The sequence below is a fragment of the Phyllobates terribilis genome, unplaced genomic scaffold, assembly GCF_046119375.1.
Source record: "Phyllobates terribilis strain yellow unplaced genomic scaffold, ASM4611937v1 Scaffold_2__4_contigs__length_985480577, whole genome shotgun sequence".
NCBI classification, from domain to species: domain Eukaryota; kingdom Metazoa; phylum Chordata; class Amphibia; order Anura; family Dendrobatidae; genus Phyllobates; species Phyllobates terribilis.
In genome coordinates, this window is record NW_027362762.1 from 421,396,120 (window position 1) to 421,415,488 (window position 19,369).

A 19,369-nucleotide genomic window follows, 5' to 3' on the forward strand; every position below is an offset into this window, starting at 1 on the left:
GGGGAGCCATGCATACCAGGATAGGGATCAGGGGTGCAATGCATACCAGGATGGGGATCACGGGTGCCATGCATACCAGGATAGGGATCAGGGGTGCCATGCATACCAGGATGGGGATTAGGGATGCCATGAAAACCAGGATGAGGATCAAGGGTGCCATGCATACCAGGATGGGGATCAGGGGTGCCATGCATACCAGGATGGTGGATTGGGGTGCCATGCATATCAGGATGGGTATGAGGGGTGCCATGCATACCAAGATGGGGATCAGGGGTGCCATGCATACCAGGATGGGGATCAGGGGTGCCATGCATACCAGGATGGGGGATTCGGGTGCTATGCATATCAGGATGGGGATGAGGGGTGCCATGCATACTTGGATGAGGGGGGCCATGCATGCTTTGATGAGGGGGGCCATGCATGCTTTGATGAGGGGGGCCATGCATACTTTGATGAGGGGTGCCATGCATACCAGGATGAGGGATGCCATGCAACCAGGATGAGGGGTGCCATGTATACCAGGATGGGGATCAGGGGTGCCATGCATACCAGAATGGGGATCAGGGGTGCCATGCATACCAGCATGGGGATCAGGGGTGCCATGCATACCAGCATGGGGATCAGGGGTGCCATGCATACCAGGATGGGGATCAGGGGTGCCATGCATACCAGGATGGGGATGAGGGGTGCCATGCATATCAGGATGGGGATGAGGGGTGCCATGCATACCAGGATGGGCAATTGGGGTGCCATGCATATCAGGATGGGGATGAAGGGTGCCATGCATACCAAAATGGGGATGGGGGCCACGTATAACAGGAAGGAAGGGCCATTATACCAGGATGGAGGATATTAACAGAATTGGCGGACATTACCCCTATACCAGTGTCAGCAGCAGACCCCCACCCCCATAACAGTGCATCATGACCACATTTTTTGCTTACATTTTTTTTCTATATTCCTCCTCTAAAATCTAGGTGCGTCTTATGGTCCGGTGCGTCTTATAGTCCGAAAAATACGGTATATATTTTCAGGTAATTACTATAGTAACAATATTTACAGATACTGTAACCCACAATATGAAAAGACATGTGAAACAGGAGACGCAAGAACTACACTGTATATACAGTACTTAGAAGAACAACTGCTTGCAAAATAAAAGTATAAAGGTATAAAGAATATCAGACGTAGCTAAATGGTAATGGGAAAACACCTAAGCTGCAGCTATTACCTTAACAACATCCCTTCTGGTGACTCCTTCAAACACCTCCAGCAGCTTTAGGTGGGAAGCTATAGTAGGACATTGATCCAGACTATTTCTAAGAATATTTCCAAGCTGATGTTCCAGGCTCTGCCAAAAGAACAATTAACAAACTGCTAGAATGCCAATATGTGAGAATAATTATGCTGATGGAGAGATGTAATTCATTGCATCCTTGAATAATCTTACATTTGTGAAATAATATGCTACTGATTTTTTAAAAGTACCTTTATTGTAGTTCTCAAGTCAAAAAAAGCTTTCTGAAAAGTACTGTTTTTACCAGCAGTTAAAACATCTGTGATTTGATTCATAAAAGATTCTTTGGCTTGGCAATATGAATTCCAGATTTCTTGCACCATAGCATCATAACTTGGGGTTCCGGCGCCACCAATAACAGCCACGTCATTTAAAGCCTCAAAATGTTTCATCGTTTCCACCACATCAAGAACATCATTGCACCTAAAACGAAATGTATAAAGATAACAAAACCACATTACATGCTTCATCTTCTCGATGTATGGGTACACCACAAATACAGCAACCACTTACATTTTTTCATTCATCAGATTGAAATATCTCAAGCACAATGTGAACAGATAAACTGGTCATGTAGAGATGAGCAACTCGATTCGCACTACCCTGGTTTGGCATCCAGTTTGGTCCCCTGTGACAGCCAGACTATACTTTCAGTGATCATATTTATAGGCTTCATATGGTGAAATGTACTTGAAAAAGTCCAAACTTACTTTCCACTATGATGAGTTTTAGGGTTTTCTTCTGAGAGTTTTTTTTCTCCTCATCCACTCCTTTAAGACACATGTTAAAGGTAACCTGTCAGCAGATTTTTACATCCCAAACTTATTGTGTATGGTTAGTGGCCAGACAGTCTAGGTGGTTATTTTATTTTGTACTGTGATTAATTTTGAGATGTATAAATGTAATAAAGCAGGTTGTGACCAGTTTTGAACTTTATACACCATTTTAAACTTCCAGGTTTAGAGGAGCACCACTACGCTCCCTGCCCCAACAAGCAGTGGCGTGATCACGCTGCTGATCTTGCTGCAGTGTGATGAGTTCACCACACCACACTGCATATACTGCTGATGTCATTATAACACTTCAGAGGTCACAAAAATGGAGAAGCTATGGTGAGAAGGTAAGCATTCATAGAGCCGAAGATACAAGGGACTTTCACTATACATGGAAAAGGGGGAGGGTTCTGGTATAGAGAGTAAGGGATAGTGTGAGGGTAAAGTATGGAGAGGGGGCAGAGTATAGAGAGGGTGCAGCATTGGGGACATAGTATCAAGATGGGGGACAGTATGAGAAGAGGGACAATATGGAGAGGGACACTGTGAAGAGGGGGAACACAGGAGTGGACACACCATTGGTGTAACAACCTGCGCAGCTGCCCAACAGATAAGGGGCCCACTTCCACCTGCAAAGCAGCAAGCAGATTTTGTCACAGACACATTAACAGGTGCATTATCAGGAGCTATTGGACCTCAAAAAGATCATATACTGTTCTTGCACATGGGCGACCTGCGGGCACAGTGTGTGCAGGGACACTGTGAAGAGAAGGCACAGTATGGAAAGGGACACTATAAATAGTGGCACAGTATGGAGAGGGACAGTGTGAAAAGGGGGCACATTATGGAGAGAGACATTGTGAAGAGGGGACACAGTATGGAGAAGCAGTGCGGGGGAACAGTGTGAAGAGGGGTCACAGTATGGAAAGGGACACAGTGAAGTGGAGACATAGTATGGATAGGGACACTGTGAAAAGGGAACACAGTATGGAGTGGGACACTATGAAAAGGGGACACAGTATGGAGAATGGCAGCATGGAGGGTGACAATGTTGAGATAAGGACATCATGAAGGGGGGACAGTGCAGTGTGGAAGCCACAATTCATAAGGATTACGGTCTGACAGTCATAGAACATAATGTGAAAATTATAATTCATAAGAGAAGGCCATGTGTTGGTTATACTTCATAATGGGGATGGTGTTTTAGTTATACTTCATTAGGAGCATGACAGTATGGGGTCATTTTTTGTGCAGAGAGGATAGCAAAAGGCAATTATTTATTCAGGGACAAAGCAAATTCCTTATTTAGAGCTCAGCATGGGCAAATATTTTTAGTCAGGGGTCTATAATGACAATTATTTTAAAGGGAATTTGTCGAAAGGATCAACCCTCGTAAGTTGTCTATATGGACATGTAGGTCATAGAAAGTTGAATAAAATGATACCTTGATATTTTGTCTTATTCAGGAGAAATACAGATTTTTTCAACAAATAAATAAGCTGTTAAGCTCTATGGGCAAAACACAGCTCTACCTGAGAAACTGCCTCCGGAGCTTATTTTAAAATAATAATAATAAGAGATAACATTGCTGGACTAGTCCAGCAACTAAGCACCTCACTGTCTATGGACTTTGTACATGAAGAACATGGTGTGGACGGGGTCAGCTTTCTCAGCTCTGCTTCATTCTAAATCTAAAAGCTCTGATTGTATCAGAACGGCTGCACCAGGTAACCTAAGTGATACATCATTGGATTCAGTTTCTCATTGCTGCTCTCAGATGAGGTAGCAAAAACCTATTGACAGATTTCCTTTAAATTAAAGCTAGCATAACCAGTGTGAGACATTTAATGACTGCCAGTCTCCTCTCCTGATCTCACTGCAGAGCTGTGTGTGATTGCAACTAACACAAGTACAGCAAAGTTGAACAAAGTCTCTTTATAAATATCTCCGTAGCTGCAGCTCTCCTCTCATAGTGCTGGTAGCTTAGCTACACTGCTTTCCGAACAAGTGTTTGACTAAAACCTACACACACTTTAGATAGCTGTCAATCACCATCAATCAGCCAATCATTTGGCTGGCAGCTATCATGCTCTCCCATACACATGAGCGCTTGTTGTGTTCTCTATAAGAGAGCTGCTGCCAGATATCTCTGGTGATGGCTTATCTCTTAGCGAACAAAAGGATCTGCAGTCTGAAATCAGATATTTCGTATCCTTATCTCCCCTGGCAATCATGTAACAGGCCCCCCCATACACATTTACAATAAACCATTTTTATTATTTTATAATTATCACCATCTCACCGTTCCATAAACATGTTCATATTCTGGAAACAGGAAGCATTGTGTAGAGGCCATGGAGAATCTATCCAAACTGAGTCCTCATTTTCCAGACTCTTATCATCAATGAATTGATCTCCTCCATACACCCATGGAGTTGGTACTTCATACATGGTAATGTTCTGGGCCATATCTGATGACTGTTTGTTTCTGTGAAAAAACATAATTATTTTGTTATATATATTTACATACACTGTATATGATTTACTGGGCAGCATCTGTCATAAGGAGAGATGAGCACCTCAGGACCAACCTATATTCCTATAACCAAAAAGTATCTGGCTGAATAAGAAAGATGCACCTATGTATCCTGAAATAAACCAAAAGAAAAATGATGATACAAAATATATCACAAATACATCAAGTTTATTAAATATAAAATATAACGTATTTTGTTAAAAAACAGAGTAGCTCAATGGAGGGCTAACCACAAACCGGCCAAGGCTATAAACAATATATAATATATTGCAGTACATCCTAATGGTTAACATATATATCCGATAGAAGAGTATATTTATAGTCCCTGCCAGGGGTGAATTAAGAGTAGTCAGGGCCCTGGGCAGTTTAGAAGGCGTGGGCACCCCCCAGGTACCAGATTTATCACGTGACATGTCACATGATCCCCTTTGATAGATCATGTGATAGGTCATGTGAGTAACACACAGATGCTTTGGTCAGATCTGTAGACGGAAAATGATGGAAATTTTTTTCCATTATGTACAGCCCTATACATACTATACATAATAGAGCAGGGTGGGAGATTAATTTTCCCAAAAGGGCCACATGAGAGACTGTGACTGTTGTGGAGGCCGAACCAAGAGGCTGAAATTAATTCTGCTCAATATTAATAATATTAACAAAATAATAAAAAATAATTCTATTAATTGTATGACTTAATATTGAGCAGAATTAAGTATGCTGACATCCCCCTAGATACAGTATGAGCCCCTGCATAGCCTCCTAGATACAGTATGAGCCCCCACATAGCTCCCTAGATACAGTATGAGCCCCCGCATAGCCCCTGTATATAGTATGAGTCCGTACATAGCTCCCTTCTCTGATCAACTGTCGGTTCCACAGCCAGCTCAGAGAATGGTAGAATGCAAAATGCAGCTGCCTGGGAGACAGCTCTGACCACCGCATGAGGTGGCCTGAAGGCACCCCCCTGACAGCTGTACCCAGGTCACATGCCCCCCCTCATTCCCCTAGGTATGGCCCTATACAGTCTATATGACAATACATGACTGGTATCTATAGTATAATCAGGGATGTGTCCTTCTGTCAGAAATCTCTATAGACTACGCAAGTGCAATACCTGCACAGTCTGGCCGCAGACAGAAAGACACATCCACATCCCAGACAGGGATGAGGAGTGTGGCACCGGAGATCGCGGTATGCGAAGGCACTGAATGCATACCGCGATCTCTGGAACCATAAACACATACCTGTTCGGTCCTATCATCTCTGGAGAGGCCGGGGGAGGAGTGTGGAACCAAGATCAGCGCCTGCGCATAGCGCCATTTTCAGCGCTATTTTAGTGAAGACAAATATGCACAGTATCTTCAACAAAATGGTCAGCGTGGTATACGAATGCGCGTACTCTGGCACCATTTTGTTGAATACACTCTGCACAATTGTGTTCATTAAAATGAAACCCGTTATCGCGATATGCGTGGGCGCCGATTCCGGTGCCATTTTAGTAAAATAACGAAGGTGATGCGCTGCAGTGGAGCGGTGGAAAGGCAAGTAGGAGTGTTTTTTATTTACTTATGGATGGGGGAGCACATATCAGGATGGGGGACCAGGACTGGGGCGCATATACCAGGATTGGGGAGCACGGACCAGGATGAGGGGGTGGAGCATGGACCAGGAAAGGGGACCAGCATTGGGGGGAAGCATATACCAGGATAGGGGACCAGGATGGGGGAGCATATACCAGGATGGTGGACCAGGATGGGGGGGAGCATATACCAGGATAGGGGACCAGGATGGGGGAGCATATACCAGGATGGTGGACCAGGATGGGGGGGGGGGAGCATATACCAGGATAGGTGACTAGGATGGGGGAGCATATACCAGGATGGGTGACCAGGATGGGGGGGGGAGCAAGGACCAGGATGGGCGAGCATATACCAGGATGAGGGGGAAGCATGGACCAGGATAGGGGAGAATATACCAGGATGGGGGACCAGGATGGGGAAGCATAAACTAGAATGGGGGACCCGGATGGGGGAGCACATACCAGGAGGGGGGGCATATACCAGGATAGGAGATCAGGATAGGGGAGCATATACCAGGGTAGGAGACCAGGACTGGGTAGCATATACCAGGATGGAGGAGTATATACCAGGATTGGGGAGCAGATACCAGGATGGGGGACCAGGGTGGGGGAGCATATACCAGGATAGGGGGCCAGGATGGGGGATCATATACCAATAAAAAAGCTTGCCACCCGGGTGTAGAACGAGTTCAATAGCTAGTATGATATACTGTGATACAGACATCAGATGTTATATACTATACACATTGTTATATCCCATCTTATGTCTGTACCACAGTATACCGTACAGTAATCTGTATACTGGATGTGATATATTATGTACAGGGATATACACTGTACTGATCACACCTGCCTACAGGACCTCATATTATATATGGAGCAGTACAATATGTGATGTCCTGTAGGTTCAGGGTTGATCAGTCAGTGTGGGATCCTGTATGCGATGTCTGTGGACACTCTGCTGGGGCTCACTGTGATCTATTGCAGGACTCTTAATTTTCCTGCAGATCTGGTGACGCTTGAGCCAGTGACCTGATCTGCAGCAAAGGTCAGACCCCTGCAATAGGTCACACTGAGCCCCAGCAGAGCGACTGCTGACCTGACAGTATGGAATCCTGTGTGCACTCATCAGGAGGGGAGCAGCGTCCTGAAGCCCCCTCCTCACTCCAGACATCCTCCCCAGACCTCATATTTACCGCATTACCGCCATTCACTGAAGTCTGATGCAGGAGCTCCTCTCCGGCAGGATGATGAGCTCCAGGCGCCACTGTATGACGTCAGCTCTAGAGACGCAGTCACAGCGTGCAGGGGGCGTATCTGCCTCCCTGTGATGTGGCCGGCCGGCGTCTGAGGCACATTTGCTGTCCTCCTGCCTCTGCCGAAAACATTATAATGAGGGCAATCTGGCCAAGGGCCCCGTCGGAGGCACGGGCCCCGGGCGGTAGCCCAGATTGCCCTCATTATAATCCGCCTATGGTCCCTGCGGTTAAAGTTGCATACCCTGATGATTTCTGGGCTGCTTACACTGGGTGCTTCACTGTTCAGCCATAATACTCCTTGGTTAGACCCCTGTGGGTTTGTTAGTTGGCCTAGCTTGTAATAGTGGAAGAATGATCATCACCCCCTGAAGATCATATGATAATTTTAATATGTCATGTTGATGCATTTATCAGCTGCTGCATTGATTTATCAGTGTGCTGTGAAAACTATTGCTAGTGGCAGGAGTTTTGGGCAGGAAAGGGTTATCAATTAGTGGGAAGGAGCTTCAGCTATATAAGGGGCTGTTGAGGCCTAATGACCAGAGTGCCTGTAGTTACAGCACAGTGAGCATCAGCCAGACAGAAAGCAGATTATATCAGAACAGGAATGCAGCAAAAGTGGCTAAAGCATTATTCTAGAAGTGATTACATCTTAGGGGGAAGCTGGACGAGGCCCAAACGCATACCTCCCAACTTTTGAAGAACAGAAAGAGGGATAAATTATGCGAAGCGTGTAGCACGCCTTGGCAAATTTTGACCACGCCCCTGTGGCAGTGAAGAACATTCAGCAGACACCCAATACTGCAGGGAGTAGACCCAAATCCGGGACTGTCCTGCTGAATCCGGAATGGTTGGAACTAGAGATGAGCAGTTTGATTCAGAGGACTCTGGTCCAGGTCAGCGGTCCTGGGTGGCTGGACGGGAGGCCTGCAAATCTCTTATCTTCCGACGACCTGGCACGGCATTTCATTAGCCTGAGCTGGTGCAATGTCATTTGTGTGTCCTGCTCATCTCTAGTTGGGACCTATAGATTTATTTTTTGTTCGTTCATTCATAGTTGTAACCGCCAAAACTTTCTCATTTTTATGGAGCTTCAATATACGATATCTGGCTTTTTTGTGCCTGTAAGACGGTGTTCACAAATTGCATAAATCCTGTGTTTTTGGTTTTCTGCAGGTGTCTACACCAAACTAATAATAATAATAATAACAATCTTCTCTGGTTATTGCTTTTTTGCTGCATTTTTTATGCCTTTCCCCCTTGTGTGATGCATTTTTGGTGCAAATGTGAAGCAGTTTTTTGTAGTACAGAAAAGCTTTGATTATGCACTTAAAAAAGTAACTTCAGTTTTTTACATGCATTTTTTTAGGCTCCACATAGACGCCTCTAGAGGACATATGTCAAACTCTGGCCAGCAGAGTGAGTATATTTGGCCCACGACGTCGGGAGGTTTCCCGCCCAGCATGACACTTTCAACTATATCGGTATCCTAGATACAAAACAATTTCCCCCTTTGCGTCTGACGCTGCAACGCAGTGGGTGCGATGACTTCATTACAACAAGCCCGCTGTACTGAGATGTGCAGAGGGTCTGAAGACAGCATGAAGAGCCAGTGGGTATAGGGGGAACGGGTCGAGGTGAGTATTTTTTTTTAATTTTTTTAATATAAGGCCTATTATACTGTATGGAGCACTATGTGGACCCATTATAGTTTATGGAGCACAATATGGGGCACATTATTCTGTATGGAGCACTATGTGGGGTCCATTATACTGTATGGAGCACTATGTGGGATCATTATACTGTATGGAGCATTATGTGAGGCCATTATACTGTATGGAAGACTATGCTAGGCCACTGTATGGGCCACTATGTGGGTTCATTATACTGTATGGAGCACTAAGTGGGGACCTTTATATTGTATGGAGCATTATGTGAGGCCATTATACTTCATGGAGCACTATGTGGGGTCATTATACTGTATAGAGCACTATGTGGGGTCATTATACTGTATGGAGCACTATGTGAGGCCATTATACTGTATGGAGCACTATGTGAGGCCATTATACTGTATGGAGCACTATGTGGAGTCATTATACTGTATGGAGCACTATGTGAGGCCATTATACTGTATGGAGCACCATGTGAGGCCATTATACTGTATGGAGGACTATGTGGGGTCATTATACTGTATGGAGCGCTATGTGGGGCCATTATACTATATATAGCAATATGTGGGGAACATTACACTGTATGAAAGGCAATGCAGGACCACATTATACTTTATGGAGGACTATATGGGGATTACAGTTGGAGAATCATACTGTGATGGGGTCATCAGCAGTGTTCCTAGACGCACCAAGGGTAGAGTTTTCAGGAAATCAAATCTGATTTGGTTGGACAGTTAAACACAGCAGAATTTGTTTGCAAAAAAAGCAGTAGAAAAAACAAGGCTCTTACTCTACATGTGAACACGGCCTAAATGTCCAAGCAAAATGGAAGTGATTTCATGAAAACCCCGCCCTCTGTGCGTCTAAAAACACTGCTGAAATGTCCATTTTTGTTTTTTTATTCTTTATAAGCTTCTATTTGAAGCCTGAGAAAAGCAGGTAAAACAAAAGCGCTTGCATTTCTAAAATCAGCTTTTCTGTAGTATTAAAAACGCGGATTCACATCTGCATCAAAAATGCATCAAATAAGGGGGAAAACGAATAAAGTAAACACAGCAAAAACGCAATAATCAGAGAAGGTTGTTATTGTGTCGTGTGGTGCAGAAAAAAACACTAGAAAAAACGCAGCATTTACACGGCTTTAGCGTTGCAGTTGTATTACTTTTTATGGATTTAATAGAAAAAAATGAATCACGACATTTTTTTCACACAATTTATTGATTTATGATTATAAACACACCAAATATGTCTGTTATTTGCTGATTTGTGATGTTCTTTTCTAAAAAAAAAAAAAAAAGCGCATTAAAAATTACATCATTGTAATTATGTTTTAGTAATTTTATAGGAAGAAAAATAATCTCTCTTTTACTCTCCCTCTCTAATTCAGGGACCTAGAAATACACAGCTAAGTACAGAAGTGTCTCTTTGTGTCAGTATCATCTGCTTCTAGTGTCACAGTCAGCAATGCAGCTTTAAGTATACAAAATTCTCCCAGTGCTGTCATTGGAGCCTGTGGCTCATATCTTTAGCTTCTGTCTGCAACATTGTGGGTTTGAGTCCCGGGAGATTAACAAAAAAAAGAGAAAATTACATTTTTGTAATTGTTTTTTATTTATTTTTTTAGTAGTTTTATAGGAACAAAAAATCTGACTTTTTCTTCATCTCTAGCATACAGGACAGAGAGATACACTGCTATGCACTACAGATGTATCTCTAAGTATCCGTATCATCTGCTTCTTGGTTCTCTGCCTGCAATACAGCTCAAGATTACCAAATTCTCCTATCTTCATCAATGTGAGCAGTGTGGTCATAGCTAGAGCTTCTTCCTGTGAGCATGGATGTTGTTAGTTCAATTCTCGGTGGAGACCAGAGAAGAGAATTATTTTTTTCATTTATGTACGTGTGAGCAGATGTAGTGCCCCGAGGGTTCGGTTGCTACAGGGGTATTGCACCTCAGCCAGAGGTGTGGTATTCCACTCCCAGGTAAGGATGGAGCGTGGACCAGGGCTCACTTAGCTGCATACATACACTTACACACTTCCCATTTCCGGGGGACAGCATGACGGTGCTCCCATATAATTGCAGGCACAACTGACCATGTCCCTGGCTGGAGTGGGGAGGGGGGAGAGAACCCAGTGACGTAGGAGCAGTAGGGGACGGTTTCTGGAGCATAGGAAGGAGCTCATTGGGTGCAGGTCACCTGAGCTCAGACACAGTGAAGCAAATAAAAAGGTGGGGGCCATCTTAGGAGGGAGTTCTGTGAGAGGAGAAGGCAGGGAGCAGAGCTGCTGCATGGGCTCTGCTCCCTGGGCAGGCCTAGCACAGAGGCCGGAGCCTGAGGGAAGAGAGAAGAAGGAGGAAGAGAAAGAAGGAAGGAGAAGAGACAGAGGAGTAGAAAGGCTCCAGAAACAAGAAGGCAGAAGAGACCCTAAGGGAGCAGAACGGACAGTAACCGTTGCAAGCCCGCGTTATATTGGGTGAAGGGTCAGGCCGCAGAAGGGTACCGGATTCCCAAGTTGGTGGAGGTAAATCATCCCTCAGCCAAGAACCGGAGGTCGTGATATTTTATTGGTGCGACCCCTCGCTACACCCGCTAGGAAGGCACCACATAGGGTCAGGGAAAATGGCGCCAAGTTTTACCAGAGAAGGCCCGAGGCAGCTGGACAGAAGCGTGGTCACTGGTGGGGCACGAGAGGCAAGAGAAAGGAGAAAAGGGGGTCCTGTGCCATACTCCTGAATTGCCTGGGGGTTGACCGAGCCCCTCACCTGGTGGACGCAGCACGACTCAGGCAGTCCTTGCCGACGGAAGTGACTTAGATAACAACTGTGAGTAAAAGGCCTGAACTGCACCATTGGACTTTGTGTGATTTATGCTGCGCCTGCACCATCACCCCCAGCATTCACATACGCTGCCCTGAGGCTACACTCTTCCCGTGGGGAGTTATCCTATCCCTGTGCTGCACACCAACATCAGCCTCAGCGGTCTGCCTTGCAGCGGCGGTCATCCCTGACCGCAATCCATGGGTGGCGTAGTCGGACATTCCAAAACACTGGTAAATAGACTGCCACAGCATTTGGTCTGACCACCCTGAGCCACGGGATCGGGTTGCCACTACTACCCCCAGCATCGCACAGAAGCCCGGTCCCGGGTGCCCCACGGCCCAGGGGGCGAGTCACAGACAGATGAGGCCCCACCCCTGAGGAGAAGGAGACAGCGAAGAAAGTGAGAGGAAGTCGGGACAAAAGCCCTGATGTGCTGTGACAGAGTACTCAAATTGGAAGAGTCCCGCTGTGTCCGGGACAGTTGGGAGCTATGCCCAAACAGGAGCATAGTTGGGAAAAACGATGGTGCAGAATCACTGGTAGTCCTGAGACTACTGTTGGCTGGACAAGATCGCCCAGATAGAGTGATGGATTGCAAGTTGCCAACCTAGTGTAGAAGATTTAGAGAAGAAATTCTATGTCTTGCCTCATGGGAGCATCTGTAAAGGTAACTGCTACAAATGGTGTGCAGGAAGTAGCACAGAAGGATTCTGCTAGTATGGAATTGTATGACTGTGAGATCATGTTGAGGATGAAATGTAAAGTACTGCCATGTATAACCATAGTAACATAGTAACGTAGGTTGAATAAAGACCTAGGTCCATCCAGTTCAACCTTTCTCCCCCAATTGTACTCCCTACACTTACACTACACTAACTTACTGGGACTTGGCCTCACAAATGTATTATTACCATTTTTATTATTGCTGCATTATTACAATTAAAAATGAACCCGTTTATAATTTTTTGGATTAGTTTTATATTTTGTATTTATCTTATCATTCTAATAATGGTATTACTAAAATCCCTATGCCTAAATCTGTTGATCCAGAAGAAGGCAAAAACCCTAGGACACATTCAACCAATTTGCATCACAGGAAAAAATTCCTTCTTGACCCCGAGAAAAGGCGATCAGTCCAAGAACCCTGGATCAAACCTAATAATGTAGGTTTATGTAATTACTATTATCGTATTAAATGTATTACTATAGGTGTAACATTTTGTCTAATTTAACTGTAACCCACAATGTTATATGTATCGAGGAAATCATCCAGCCCTTTTTTGAAAGTTGTTATAGTGTCTGCCATTACTACCTCTTGTGGTCGGCATTCCAGTTTGACTGCTCTGACTGGAAAGAACCCTTTCCTGTTTAGGTGCCTGAATCGCCTTTCTTCCACCTGTAATGATTGCCCCCTGGTCCTTAGGAAGGAATAAGTCATGTGCCAGTTCTTTGTAAGGACCACACATATATTTATACATGTAAATGAGATCCCCTCTGAGGCGTCGTTTTTCTAAGCTAAACAAGCCCAACTTTTCCAACCTCTCATCATATGAGAGGCCTTCCATCCCTTGTAATAATCTAGCTGCCGCCTTTGAACTGACTCTAACTTCTGAATATCCTTTTTAAAATGAATATCCTTTTTAAAACTGGATCCCATATTCCAGATGAGGGCTCACCAGTGATTAATAAAGGCTTAACAATATGTTGGGATCGCGGGATTTTATTTCTCTTTTTATGCATCCTAAAATCGTGTTTGCTTTTGCAGCTGCTGCTTGACATTGAGTACTGCTGCTCAGCTTACTTGTAACCAGAATACCCAAGTCCTGTTCCGTAGTCCCGAGTATACTCACATTTAATGTAAATACAGCAATAGGATTACTCCGTCCTAGGTGCATTACTCTACATTTATCTACATTAAACCTCATCTGCCAAGTGTTTGCCCATTCAGTCATCTTATAAACATCGTTCTGCAATATCGTAATGTAAACTCTGTCAAATCTACATGTGAAGCGCGCAGCCAAATGGCCTGTCCTGTTTCTTTGTTCATTTCCTCCACCACACTGCTCTGCTAGCCGTTGCCACTGGCCTCCAAGGGAGCAGTAGCAATAGTGTGAGGAGAGACATTGATACCACATCACTGATGTTCAGGGTTTCCAAATTACAATCAACTAGTAATACATTTTGAGCTGCCATTTAACCTGCTACATTACCTAAGTCAGCCGATTATCACAGCGCAGAAAGATCTTAGGTATACACATTCAGCTCTGCTATATTCAGCAGTTTGTCACAGTGCAGGAAGACTTCAGCAACAAACATTCAGCTCTTCTACATTAAGCAACTAATCACAGGGCAAGAGGACTCTGCAGGGCTGAATGTGTGTGGCTGAAGCTTTTCTACATTGTGGTATCCTTCTGGATATAACAGAGCTGAATATGTGTGCTTGAAGGCTCATTGTGTTGTAATTAGTGCTGAGCATTCCGATACTGAAATATGGGGTATCGACTGATATTCTCGGCATCGGAGTTCCGATACTGAGTTTCGATACTTTTAGAATATAGAATACCGGAATCGGAAGTTCCCATAATGCCTGCGCTCTGCAGTGTCTCTGAAGGATGACAAGCTGGATGGCAGCGCTCAGCTTACTGTACTTGTCATTTAGTGTTAAAGGATTTATTAAAAAAAATAATAGTGTTTTCATGCACCGTCTCTAAAAAAGCCAGCCGGCAATTCAGCAGCGGCATACAGCGGTACCCGACAATTTACAACAGAAAGAATAGAGCATCACACATAGATTAGATAGATAGAAACATGTCAGTCACATATATAAGAAGTACAGTGACAGTGTTGCTTACTGTACTTGTCATTTAGTGTAAAAGGATTTATTAAAAAAAATATTAGTGTTTTCATGCACCGTCTCTTTAAAAAAGCCGGTCGGCAATTCAGCAGTGGTACCCGACAATTTAGAATAGAAAGAATAGAGCATCACACATAGATTAGATACATATAATGTGGCTCGCAGCTAAAGTTGCTGCCTTTTAATGCAAGAGGTTGTGAGTCCGAATCTCAGAAAAGATCAGACTTTAAGAAAAACAGATAATTAATTAATGTATTTAATGTTGTACAGAACACAAGATCCTGTGTCAGAGGAGGAGGAACTGAATGATTACAGCTTCACGGCCAAGAGAGATGGAGACATCTCTATGCTACAAATACTGCAGACTTCTAGTTCTGAGGACATCGCTAGAGTCAGAACATAAGCCCTGACCTCTGTAACATCGGCGTCTCTGCCTCCTGCCGGGCAGAGACGCCGTTCCCCTCACCGCCGCGGTCCAGGTCTGGCGTCCTCCTGCTTCTCTGCCGCTGTGGCGCGCATCGCGCGCAGCTTTCCGGGCTCTGTGCTTAGGGCGCGCGCGTGTTCTCTCCCTCTTAAAGGGGCCGCGTGCGCTGTCCTAATCAGTCCCTGGCCAATGGCTGGAGGACTGCCCCTATATAAGGCACCTCCTCCAAAATGGAAGTGCCTGTGCAAGGTTGTTGTTCTGTGTGCTAACACTTGCTTCAGCCCTCAGGTCCCGCTGCCTGTTAGTCCTGCTCGCCAGTCTGTCAACAGTCCAGCCCGCCAGTCTGTCTACAGTCCAGCCCGCCAGCCTGTCTATAGTTCTGCCCGCCCGCCTGCTTACCTGGAAGCACCTGCCAGTTACCTGTCGTGCCAGCCAGCCTACCTGGAGCACCTACCTGTTACCTGTCGTGCCCACCAGCTCGCCTACCCGGAGCACCCGCCTGGCTATCTGCCGAACCAGCCTGCTTATCTACCCGGATCACCCGTCAGCCTTCCTGCCGTGCTCATCCGCTGTACCGGTCAGTTCCTGCCATCTGACCCGTGGGAGTCCCCTGCTCTTGTAGCACCCCGAGGGTTCGGTTGCTACAGAGGTATTGCATCTCACCCAGATGTGCGATATCTCACTTCCAGGTAAGGATGGAGTGTGGCTCAGGACCCTAACACCCACATGCACTACACCACATTTCCGGGGGACAGCTCGACGGTGCTCCCATTAGTTATGCAGGCACGAGTGAGCATGTCCCTGGCTGGAGTGGGGAGAGGGAACACCTAGAGAAGGGAACCCGGTAGTTTGTGCGTGGGGGAAGTAGATCCGGGGTGCACTCTGTACAGGAGTATAAAGGGAGGCACCATCTTGGAAAGGGAGTGAGTTGAGAGAGGAGAAGACAGGGAGCAGAGCTGCTTTATGGGCTCTGCTCCACAGGCAGGCCCTGTCAGGAGGCCTGAGCCTGGAGGAGGAAGAGGAGCAGACTGGGCTCCAGGAAGGACAGAGGGGACCCCAGGGGTGTGGACTGGCTGGTAGCCACCACACGCCCGCCGCTACCTGAGTAGGGGGGTCAGGTCAAGAAGATGGGAACCGGATCCCAAATTAGTGGAGGAGAGAAACTACCCTCAACTAAGAACCGGAGGCTGCGACATTACATGTGGAGCAGCCCCTCACCACACCCGCTAGGAAGGCACCACATAGGACCTGGGAAACGCAGGCCAACGTTTGCCCACCAAGAAGGTCCGAGGCAGCTGGACATAAGCGTGGTCACTAGTGGGGTTGAAGACCAGAGACAGGGGACATAAAGGGGGTCCTGCAAAGCACTCCAGAAAGACCTGGGAGTTAACCGAGCCCCTCACCTGGTGAGCACAGCGCGACACAGGCGGCCACCTCTACAGCGGTGGCCTGGAGCAGTGACCGAGTAACCGTGAGTAAAGACCCTGAACTGCACCACCAAGACTCCGAGTTGTCTTTGTTGCGCTCGTGTACCACCATCACCCCCATCATTTATCCCTGCTGCCCTGAGGCCATACCCCTCCCGTTGGGGGTTATAACATCATCGCTGCACCCATACCACCGGCCTCAGCGGACTGTTCTGCAGCGGCGGCTGCAAAGCCGCACTCAACGGGTGGCGTAGTCGACATCCAAGTTAACATCTACTGCCAGAGACTGCCACTTAGTTTGACACCCTGGGCACGGACCGGGTCACCGCCACAAGGACTACTACCCCTATCCAGATCCGGCTCCGGGTATCCCCTGAATATGGCCCAGGGGGCGCGTCAACTTTTGGCGTAGTCGGCAGGATCTCGTGCCCGCAACCACCGGGTACTGCGTGCCTGAAAAAGACTGTTCAAACTTACCAGTGGTGAAGATTCCCGCCATCCGTGGAGGTTTCCCGCCATCCGGCGCCATCTTCTACCTTCTTCCCGCCATCCGCGAAGTTTTCCCGCCATCCGGCGCCATCTTCTGCCTTCTTCCCGCCATCCATGGAGTTTTCCCGCCGTTGGACGCCATCTCGAAGACGACGCGCGGGAAGAAGAGGGGCGTGGACTCCGACAGCGCGCGAGAATTGAAGCCCCGCCTCACGTCCGGACGTTGCGTAAGGTCCTGGAAGGAGCCCAGCAGACGCCGACGTCACTGGAGCGCGACGGAAGGTCCTCGACCCTGATGATCAACTGCGGAGCCGCGGCCTACGGAAGAGGATCATCGCCAGGTAGGCCACGGTCCACCAGGGGGGAGGAGGACACCAGGAACGGACAGCAAGATGGCGGACCGGCAGCAGACTAAGCTGCCCAGCATCGGCAGCGCCCCAGCCGTCGCGGGCCCCGACCAGCACCAGGAGAAGACGCGTGACGCAGGAGCGGTCGCGGGAGCAGGTAAGAAGAGTCTCCCTGTCCCGGACGCTGCCAGCGTCAGCCTGCTCCCGGGCCACCCGGTGGAGCCGCAGATCCCGGGCGCTGCAGACGCAGACCTGCTCCAGACCCCGCAACAAGCCCTGCAGCCGAGCCCTCCAGACCTGGGCACTGCCACCACTAGCCCGCGCCCAGGCCCAAAGTCGCACCCCCTGACCCCGGGCGTCATTAACAGTACCACTCAGACCCCGAGTACCAAGAGGGCCCGGACGGGTCTGAACCTGAGAAAGAGAAAGGAGCGTGTGGAGCACACCGTTAATCGTAAACGGTAAAAGAGGAGATGTAAATAGTTACCCGACCGGGTATAAGGACTGTTGTGGGACTGTTTCCACTAAGAGTGTGGTCCCCGTTGGGACAGAAAGAGAACTGTTTCCCTTACCCCCTACCTGGCTGGGGACTGAGAACAGCCACCCCTTTTTCCCTCTAACTGGCTGGGGACTGAGAACAGCCACCCCTACCTGGCCGAGGACTGAGAGCGGCCATATCCTGCAAATAATTATGTGTTTCTAGTAATGTATAGGAGTCCTTGGTGGATTTACCGGGAATCCTTTGTACAGTTAGTGGAGCGTAACCCAGGATGGACTAAAAGACTGTTAAGGACTCGGGGCAGGACAGACCCCTACCTGGTTACGTCTCCCTGTTTTAGGAAAATGGACACCTGGTTGCAGAATAAACTGTGACCTGTTATAAAGAGACTTCTTCGTGGATCTGCAGCTAGAAATGTTTTATATGAAAAATTTATATGCTAGAATGTGTTACTATGAAAAAGAGTTCCAGAACAGTACATATGCACTTATACCGTTTAAGAGAGAGCCGTTCCCATAAAGGGAAACTGAATGTTGATACCTGTTATACTTGTTGTTTATGAAAAATTTGCATGTTCTAATGTATACCCTGTCTTTTGCTCAGTTCCAGCCCGCGGACGTGCTGGGTTTTGCCAGGGGGGAATGTAGCACCCCAAGGGTTCGGTTGCTACAGAGGTATTGCATCTCACCCAGATGTGCGATATCTCACTTCCAGGTAAGGATGGAGTGTGGCTCAGGACCCTAACACCCACATGCACTACACCACATTTCCGGGGGACAGCTCGACGGTGCTCCCATTAGTTATGCAGGCACGAGTGAGCATGTCCCTGGCTGGAGTGGGGGGAGGGAACACCTAGAGAAGGGAACCCGGTAGTGTGTGCGTGGGGGAAGTAGATCCAGGGTGCACTCTGTACAGGAGTATAAAGGGAGGCACCATCTTGGAAAGGGAGTGAGTTGAGAGAGGAGAAGACAGGGAGCAGAGATGCTTTATGGGCTCTGCTCCACAGGCAGGCCCTGTCAGGAGGCCTGAGCCTGGAGGAGGAAGAGGAGCAGACTGGGCTCCAGGAAGGACAGAGGGGACCCCAGGGGTGTGGACTGGCTGGTAGCCACCACACGCCCGCCGCTACCTGAGTAGGGGTGTCAGGTCAAGAAGATGGGAACCGGATCCCAAATTAGTGGAGGAGAGAAACTACCCTCAACTAAGAACCGGAGGCTGCGACATTACATGTGGAGCAGCCCCTCACCACACCCGCTAGGAAGGCACCACATAGGACCTGGGAAACGCAGGCCAACGTTTGCCCACCAAGAAGGTCCGAGGCAGCTGGACATAAGCGTGGTCACTAGTGGGGTTGAAGACCAGAGACAGGGGACATAAAGGGGGTCCTGCAAA

The 19,369-nt window shown here is 47.3% G+C and overlaps 1 protein-coding gene across 1 annotated transcript in view; it reads right to left on the reverse strand.

Annotated features, from left to right (window-relative positions):
• Positions 1 to 19,369, reverse strand: part of LOC141213014 (uncharacterized) — a 903,379-nt gene that overhangs the window by 799,054 nt on the left and 84,956 nt on the right. Inside the window, 3 exon segments of the mRNA XM_073665145.1 lie at positions 1,232 to 1,351; positions 1,489 to 1,720; positions 4,373 to 4,558. Of these exon segments, the coding sequence (XP_073521246.1) occupies positions 1,232 to 1,351; positions 1,489 to 1,720; positions 4,373 to 4,558 (538 nt within the window).